This window comes from Rhagoletis pomonella, unplaced genomic scaffold (assembly GCF_013731165.1).
Source record: "Rhagoletis pomonella isolate Grant_MI unplaced genomic scaffold, Rhpom_1.0 Rhpom_scaffold_00001, whole genome shotgun sequence".
NCBI lineage: Eukaryota > Metazoa > Arthropoda > Insecta > Diptera > Tephritidae > Rhagoletis > Rhagoletis pomonella.
In genome coordinates this window covers 50,817,076-50,826,697 of record NW_023458555.1, presented here as the reverse complement: position 1 = coordinate 50,826,697, position 9,622 = coordinate 50,817,076, and the positions used below count along the sequence as shown (strand labels likewise).

General features: G+C 40.8%; 1 protein-coding gene across 1 annotated transcript in view; it reads right to left on the bottom strand.

The window, feature by feature from the left end:
- Window positions 1-212: 212 nt before the first annotated feature.
- Window positions 213-9,622, bottom strand: part of LOC118748913 (solute carrier family 22 member 3-like) — a 63,950-nt gene continuing 54,540 nt past the window's right edge. Inside the window, exons 2-6 of the mRNA XM_036483694.1 lie at window positions 4,721-5,910; window positions 1,609-1,763; window positions 1,367-1,535; window positions 827-1,287; window positions 213-737 (exon numbers count right to left, since the gene is read on the bottom strand). Of these exons, the coding sequence (XP_036339587.1) occupies window positions 235-737; window positions 827-1,287; window positions 1,367-1,535; window positions 1,609-1,763; window positions 4,721-5,910 (2,478 nt within the window). The 3' untranslated portion in view covers window positions 213-234. The remainder of the gene's footprint in view (window positions 738-826; window positions 1,288-1,366; window positions 1,536-1,608; window positions 1,764-4,720; window positions 5,911-9,622) is intronic.

Sequence of the window (9,622 nt, the reverse complement as noted above, 5' to 3'; positions counted from 1 at the left end):
CTTTGCGTTTGAGAGATAGTGGTCGATTCTTTCGTTTCATATTCCCGTCAGATGTCGCTCTGAATTAACGCGGACACCCAAAAATCGCTGCCAACGTCATTTCCTATAACCCATCGGTATGCATTGCAATTCTATTAACAACATAACAACAATTATCGTTGTGATAATTTCGTCGATTATCGACCGTGCGCGCGCTATTGCTCGATCAACTATAATTATCACCATTCGGCCAACTCAGACTGGCGGACTGTCTTCGTGTTGTTTCGTCGTCCAAATACCCGGCATCATTTGTGGTGGCAAATTAGAGTTCGGTCCCGCCAGTTTTGTAATACTGGTAAATATGGGACGGTTGGGTGTTGATCCCGTTGTAAAGGCCTTATTATCGATACCTTCTACTTGTGTCGCAGTCGCCCGGTTGCTGTCGCCAAGTGTGGTATGCTGTTTGCTAATCGTGCGTGGACTTGTTATAAGGGCGGTTAAAACACCACCAACAATTGCAAGTGACGCGAATGCTGTCTGCGGCACCATCATGCCAAAGACCACAGTAGCGCCAATAAATGGTGCGCCCAACAGCCAAAAACGTGCCCAACAGATGGCGGAGAAGGCAGCGATCTTTTTCTTTTCACCGCTAACTAGCTCAACAGTGCATGTGGTGAGTATAGAAAGTGTAGTGGAGATGGCGGCCTTAGAGATCATGGCCGTGAGCATGAGCAGAGCAACGCGGACATCGAAGGATACTACGTATGCGCACAAAGAAGGAGAGAAGGAAAGGAAAATGAAGGCATAACATAAATAAGTATTTCTTTGAGGTAAATATTCAACTTACAATCCGCTGGTACAAGCCATCCTAAATATGCAATTAGACCCGCAATTACATTGAATAATCCCGTCCATAACCATTTACGTGTCGTTTTTAGTATGAGGAAGAGACCGATAAATGTACCGATAATCTCGCTCAAACCCGCCACCGCCGTATTCACCTCAAGATGCTCGCGACTAAATGAGCGTATGTTCAGCAACATACCGTAGTAGACTATAATGTAGATGGACCAGGCCAAATGTACGCAAATCAAATTACGCACCACCTTGTCACCCTTCCAAATCGACCACCAACCCGGCGGTGGTGGCGCATCCATAGCGGTTTGCGCTTGCAGTTCTAGCTGCTGGTCGATATCGTGAGGAAGCCCATAGCGTGTGCCATTCACCTCAGCGCATTGCAGTAGTATATTCTTAGCATCCAATACCCGACCACGCTGTATCATCCAACGTGGTGAATCAGGTATCCAACTGTAAGAAAAAAAAGTACTCCACAAGTAAATCATTTTTCAATTGGATAAAAAGCGGACCGTTAATGAAGCCAACTCACCGCCACAGGTAGATGAGTATCACAGTTGGCCACGAGATGGCCATATAGAGGTGCGACCAGCTGGAGAAGAAGCTCGCTACGCCTGGTAAAAGTATAACACCGACTGACCAAAATTGTTCGAAAAGTGTCGAAACACAAGTCTTGTAAACACCGCCTGTTATATCGGCCACTAAAAATGGAGAATAAGTAATGAAACAATTAACTTGATGGAGTTTTTACTTAAATGTCTGTGCATTACTTACTTATCATGCCGCCCGCCGTATACATTTGGCAGCAACAGATTGCCGATAAGCACCGAAAGAAGACGTGCAACTCGTAAGAGGCCACAAGTCCGGTCAGGTTACCACAGAAGATCTGCGTCACCATGCCAAAGAGCATCACATTCCTTGGACTGAAGCTGTTAAATGAAAGAAAATTTTTACTCTGAAACTTATTTAAATATGTACACATAAAACTAGGTCAAGTGCAATTTCCATTGAGAGAAGGATGGAGAAGAGACCACGTGGTCGATAAAGAAGCCATCTCTAGCTCTACACCGACGGATGCAAATTGGATTGCGGTGTATGTACTGGAGCCTGTCTCTCCGCTTGGGAAGGGATGCAAGCATCTTCCAAGCGGAAGTTATAAGCATCCTTTGAGCATGTAAATTCTATGATAATTTATAACGTTGGATACAAAAATAAAGCATCTCCGTTAGCTAAGTCTAAGTTGATTAAGGAATGCTAAATGGAATTGCAATTAGGCACTCAGTAAATTATCGTCTCTCTTTCCTGGGTTCCGGAGGCCTTTTGATGAATTCGAAGCTGTGCAACTGGATTTGTCGTTTGGCATAATAAATAAATTAATCCAGGCAAACGCGCAGGAATAATCGGACTTCCTATAATACCGAGAAATTGCCACAGATATCAGCTAGAAGATAGTAAAAAAGTGTCCAGCGTCTCCTATGCCAATGTTCAGGCCTTGCGTATATTAGGTATAAAACACTACGAAGAAACCTAAATAGTAACGCAACTAGCCGACTTAACCGGAGCTACTATAAGTAAATTCGGTAAGTTCAGCAGAGAGTCCAAATGACCAGGCAATTTAGGATTTACGTATACGAAATATTTCACACGAGAAATTCATGAATTAGCTTAAATGCGCTAATATTTAGTGCCCGAGGGAGCTACTGCAACCAACTAACTATTTCAAAAAATTATGATTAGTAATGGAAATTTTAAGAAAAAGGGATATCCAAAAATTCATCAGTGTGAAAAGCTTGCGATGCTGACGGGCAGAAAAGGGAGATGAAAATTTTATCAGAAAAAATGCGGGGCGACGAGGAGTGTTTTGGACCTCTCACCGCTAGCAAGCATTCTCCGAACTTTATCGGTTCTTCGCTGCACGGAGATAAACCCTCTCCCGGACGAAATCAACGGCGACCCTCTTCACCAACTGGGCGAAGAAGCTCAGGCTTCATTTAGACATTCATGCCAAAAGCAAACAAATTACGGAAGTGAATAACTTGAAAATATTAGGGGTTCCCATTGATAGCTTGCTCTCCTCCTTTACGAGCCTCAAAAAGTCCCCAAGACGCTCGCCGGCAGCACCTGGGACTAAGACAAAAAGCCGTTGCTGGAAATTGGGCAGGTTCTGAATTATGCTGCGCTTCTGTGGTCGCCGGGGACTAGTTGGACGCAGTGGACGAAGCTGCAAACTTGTGAGAACACCACATACCGGACAGCGACAATATACTTTCTGATTTCGCCTGAGCACCGTCTTCATAGCGGGGCCTAAATACTCCCCATAAGGGAGCACAACAAAATGCTCAGAAAGCAGTTTTTGCTAACGGGTCACAGACGTGAGCATCCCAACAACAATTTCTTCAGGAACAGCCACCGCCCAGGCACAGAACAATCATTTTCCCGGACGACTTACCGACGAGTGATCAACCGCGCTCATAGATTCACGACCCTCGACCTATGAATGCCATAATCGGAGCTAAATCTCCACCAATTACAGACAAAGAGCTTAGACTGCTAGGAGAGACCCGTGCCAGTCTGGTCCAATTACGGACTAGATACTGTAGCCTCATAAAAATCTACATATCCAGACTCGACCCCGATATCCCTAATGAGTGTTCGAAATGTCGCTTCAATCCCACTCAGCTAATACCTCTCTCCCTCTCGTCAAAACTAATGGAAACAGCTCGTTTTCTGCGCCTACTGTTCATTGAGCTTGCCGATAGTATTCAGACATTTTGATTTCCGTAGTGTTTAATGATGAACTTGCCTCGTTCAAAATTCTGCTTCCGTGTAAAGCACGTAACTTAAATTGTTAATACATACCTACTGGAAATTTATTTCTAAACATAATGAGTACCTACAGCTCATTCGTGAAAGAGGCAAGCCAATGGGAGCGGGAAGAAACGCTCATACAGCAAAGAAGGGCCGGTTCTTGTAATTCCAGGGAATCACCAAGTGATTACACATAGCTGATTGATTAATCTGAAATACTGCCGAGTAGAAAGGAGTACTCTTTGACCTACACCCTGAGTGTGCAGTGTCGAACACTGCAGGAGATGAACATGCGACTGTTATCGAATGTACTCTCTTAGTATGCTCATTACGATGCCACTTGATTGCAGGGTTTCTAAGTGTCCAGTTTTTGACCTTGCAGTCCAGATTTTAGTCTGATCGTCCTGGTGACAATAAAAAAAACAGACTGTGAAGTATGTGATTTGTTTAAACATGCAAAAACTGGATACCTGGAAACTCTGCTTGAATGAGCTCTCTTGAGTAATAATACCTACCTCTCCCCTTTACGGGGACAGTAGTATCTTTGGTACTTGACGAGGTCTGCTGAGTAAGTCAATAAATGGGATCCTTTACTCTTGGTTACCAAATATATGAATGCTGATCTGGGTCGATGATAGGTTGATTCCCATCCCCCTTTGCCCCGGAACCCAGGTCACGTTCGATAATATTCGATTTCTATTCGTGCCTTCATAGATATGCTTTTACACTGTATAAATCTAAGCGCAGCTTGGCTGGGGATAATCTGTGAAGAAGTTGGAACACTATTAAGTCAAAGGGCTGCATTTGTGGTTATTAATTCAGCCCAGAAGGCGCTACAGAAACCATATAGATTGAACCTCGTAATAAATAGAAATGAGTAAGACGCAACTTCCAGTCATCTCTGCAAAGGTCGGGGCCATTCATTTTACAGCGGCCTATTGCTTCGAAGACCTTGATTGTATTGAAAAGGAATAAAATTGAAAAACTCGCTCTCGCTTTTGTGGCTCTCACAAATGCTCTTTCAGAGTAACGCACTTAACCTTAATAATATAAATCGAAAGCCTTATGTATTACTCACTACTTGAGCAGATGATTTGCCAATATACCGCCGGTGAGTACGCCAAATAAGTGGAAGAATTGCGTTACCGATACCAGTATGTCACGCGAGCACACTAAATCATATTGCGTCACTACCGAATGATATTCGGCCCTATGCTCGAACTGCTGGCATGGGATGATATTCGAATTGCGCGAAGTCGGCTCCTCCCATACGCGCGGTTCCAGTTCGGGCTGTTCATAGCGATAATAGTGATGCGCATGCTCTTGTGCATCCTGGTATATATTACAAAAGTCTATAGTAAATTCCTGATCGTCAACCTCCTCCTTCTGCGGATGTGACACCTTTATCCAGAGTGTTTCGTTGCGGGCACCCACCGTATTCGGTGGCTTGCAAAAGAATTCACCATGACGCGGTGCGGGTGCTGTAAAAATAATGCAAGCCATAAACCATGATGATGGGATCTTACAGAGAAATATCAGTAAAACAGCGCGCAATTGCCAGCGTCCCCATTCGCCGGTTATGCGTCCAACGGCATCGACTTTGGTCTTCATTTTCGTGCTTTGTGGCGGACGTTCGCCCTCGAGGCTGGAGAAGAAGTCTCTCGGGTATAAGTTGTACTGGTGTGTGTGTGTTGGTGTTGCGTTTTGTGTGTATTGATAGTTGCTGTACAATGCCGCTGAGGTGGGTGTGGAATAGTTATTATTGTTCGGTTCACTGTAGATATCGTCCGTGTCCTCCGTACTGTACTCGTTATCATCCAAATCTATAATACTCTCCTCCGTTTGGCCACTACCATCAAGTGTTGTCGATGTGGTGGTGGTTATCGTCACCGTATTGCCATCAAATAGCTGCAAAGATGCTACCGAACTACGACGTCGACATTCGCTGGCCGGTGTGCCGTAAATGCTCGGCCCAGATGAAGTGGGCGACGCTGAGCTGGGCACAAGCGTGTTGAGATAACGTTTGTTTGTTGTTGACGTTTGTTCGCTGGGATTGTGATTGTTGGTGTGGCTTTGATGAAACGGTGAGCTTGCGGTGGTATCGACGGCTGTGTAATTGTGTGGGTGTGCTTTCGCTGATATGTGATTAGGTATGGCGTTATTGTTAGTGTTAATGCTATTGTTGTTGTTGTTGTTATTAATATTATTATTTGCTTCCGACGGCTTGTTGTTATCTTTGTTGCTGCTGGGCAACAACGGCGATTCGGCCTGGAAGGAAAATAAAACGGAACAAGTTTAAATTTGTGTGAAATTGAATAGGCAAAAAGGAATTATTTGCTTTCATAATAGCTTTAGGAGGAATACCTACATAAATATTTGTGGCAAATAGAAATATAAGGCCGCTTGAAGATTTAAAAATTTAGCTGTGCAACGTTTTTCATTTTAATAAATTTGATGTTCGTGCACGCACCAAATGTAAAGTTTTATCCAATAAAGAAAAACAACCATTACATGTAACATGGATGCTCATACAATATTTAACTTAACTTGAAATATGTTCTTTTTAGCAAATTTTTCTGCGAAACTTTTTAAGCGCCTGTGTCAGCCTATTCTCGCTAAGAATATTTTCAAAACTTCAGAAGAGTTCATTGAATTATTTCAAAAGAGACCAAACTTTTGCGTGCCAACCGTATCTAAAATCTGTTGCATGACACGCACGGCCATTTATTTACAAATTACAAACAGAGAAAACGTGCATGCAATATTCTTGAAAATCTGCTGTGCTAACTTTTAGGCGTCTGCCCACGTAAAATATTGTATATGATTCAAAAAAAACCAAAAAGACTAATTAGATGTTATTACCTTAGAATATAGAAAGGCCCAAACTCATATAGTCGCTGAAATGCAAAAAAGTCGTAACTGACTAAAATTTGTAATTGCTTAAAATGTTCCGGGGACTTATAATAAATGAAATGCATCATAATCAATTAAGAAAGGAATTTTGGATTTTTACTTAATTAAGGCTTTTTGTATTTCAGCACAGCAGTATTTTTTCAGCATTTTTAAGTTTAACTATATCTTGCGCACCTGTTTTTCTATGATTTAGTCACTAAAATAATTTAATATGGCGGTATCAATGCTTAAAGGGTCACACTCACTCACATTTGATGTTGCCCTGAAGATCATAGCTTTACTTGATAGTGGCCTATAAATAATGATATTTTAACCATTCCTATATCGTTTAATAGCCTGATTAACACATTTTAAGATAGTGTAAACAAGTTTATTCTGTTTCCAATGCTTATATCTAAACACCGCCACGATAGTTTGGTAATTGTTAATTTGTATACACCCAGAAAGAGGTTTAGTTATAATAACCAAGATTTGGTTATAGTGATCAAGTGGCATAGTTGGATATGGCGAAATAAATATATAGTTCACGAATGTCTGCTATTTACTTAAGACTTCTAGTTGGGACAAATGTATATTTGTTAATAATTACAAAACGACTACCTTGTTAGTTGAATAAAATCATTGTTGAGCAAATATAAACAATGCTTTGGTTGATACAAGTTTTCAATTAATTTTGTGAACTTGCTGTAGACTTGAATCAGCCAACCGTTTATTATTGGAAAAAAAGTTTCAGTTCGACACAAATAAAAATTTCCTCGATGTTTGTTGTGTTTACTTTCTTCTTTTATTTGCATATATTAAGCATAAAAAATTCATAAGTTAGTTAATAATAATATAGATTGGCGCTTACACATATGTATGTTAGCGTTTGGCCGAGCTTCTCCTCCGATTTGTGGCGTGCGCCTTGATGTTGTCACACAAAGCGGAGGGACCTACAGTTTTACGTCGACTCCGACCGGCGATTGTATTTTTATGAGAGGCTGTTTTTCATGGCAGAAATAAACTCGGAGGTTTGCCATTGCCGGCCTAGGGACATAAGTTAGTTACTAAAGTAAATAATACCACAGAGTAAACAGTATACAGAAGACGCATGTCGACTATCCAACCAATTTGAATTTATGGCACGAGCGGTGAGGCAAGCAAGGGTATCGCAAGCGGCGCTGCCTCTGTTACTTTAGCAGTATTTTCACTCGGCTGAGAATTCCATCGTCGCTATGACGACAAGATGTTAACTACGTTTTCCATCACGATCAGCGTTGCCGTATTGGTAGAATTGTATATTTTTTAATACTGTTTTTCTAAATTTTAATATCTGATACTTCTTTGTTCCCAAATGCCGTATTTTGACACTTTCGGCTGGCAGAAACGAATTTTCGAAAACTATGAATAGTACTACTAGTCTAAACGCAAATATTTTCTTTCTTGTTATTTGAACTCTCACAATTTATATATAGATATTTATAAGTTGATTTGGGAAACACAACGCGGAATTTCTTTGCACACGCCACTGTTATAGGACCCCTAAACCACACAAAACCATTACGAAATATCGGGCTTGCGACGAGCGTTTGCGTGGTGTATGGGGTCGTTTGTACTAAATTGCATAGTTATTGCGCTAAAATAAAAATTATTTTGATATTTTTCTCATGCTTGTGTTATTGTACAATAATTTGTGCTTCGTATGGCGACCACTGCGAAATTTTTAAACTAGTGTTGATTTTGGTGTCCAGATCGTGCTGTAAAATATTTATTGCACATATTTACTTGAGCAACGTTTCTTTGCGCAATTTTATACTGTAGTAAATTCCACAATATTGGCTTTTACAAGTCTCGGGTTGCGCAGGGATTTTGTGTGGTTTAGGGGCCCTATAAGTTTGTTTTTCATTATGCAAATAAGCAGACAGAAGCAAGAAATATAATTTTTTTTTATAACTATGGATTTAATTATAAAATTTTATTTATTATTTGTTTTTTAAATAACAGTTTAACAAACAACAGTTTTGTTTGCTTTTGATACTTTTCTGCTTGGCAACTGATACATTTTTTTCAAGCTCGCGGCAACGCTGATCACGATGTGTGTTTATGTTCATGTTATTCATAGTGGACGTGATTTTAACTCCTCTGCTCAGTTCCGGGTCGCCATGTTATTCATGGTGGTCGTAATTTTAACTTCTCTGCTCTTGTCCGGGTTGTAATATTACGTCCGCCGAAGAAATATAAATTTGTATGTGGTGCGTCTTCTGTATACTCTTTATTCTGTGATAATACATATCGTCCCGTTTCTGCCTTAAGCACGTATCTACAATTTTTGGGAAAATTAATATTACCACTTATAATAGCTGTTTAAGCGTCACACTATTTGAAAATAGAACAAAGACTTAATGAGGGTGCTCACTACTCTTAGTGGGACCAGAAATATTAAGTAAAAAATGCGTTTATAATATCCTAGGGGAAGAAATTAAGAATTTTTTCCTACACTCTCTAAAATACCTCTACTGCAGATACGAGGTTAAGACAGAAACGGGACGATTTGTATATGGTGGTAAGAATTTCCTAAAAAACAAAGCTGAAACAGGAACAGTCGTGCGAAAACCCAGGTCAATATCTGTATGTGTCTAAATAGACACTTTCAAATTATAATTCACGTGAATTATATATCCACTGAAAAACCCCGGAAGGCATCAAACTTTATATTTTTAAATAACTATGCGCGCACCGAAACAACTCGCGATGATAGAAAAACTGAGACAAACCATTCTGTGCATGTCATAGCACACACTTTTCTTTCTCTACCTAGCGCAGCAATCGACATCCCATAGCTTACTGAGCGCTCTGGGACCACATGCGTATTTCACCCATATACGAACAGCGGTAGCTGAGCTATGATTTCCACGCACAATGCAATGGTCGGCATACTAGCTTATTCAAACGATTCAATAAAGCTGATGCCAGATAAAACTTTGTAGCTTTGCGTGACATTTATAACTTTGCCAGCAAAGCGCCAGACGCAAAAGGTATGGCACAATGAACGCCAAGAAAACAATGTTGTACCGCTTTTTTACTCATC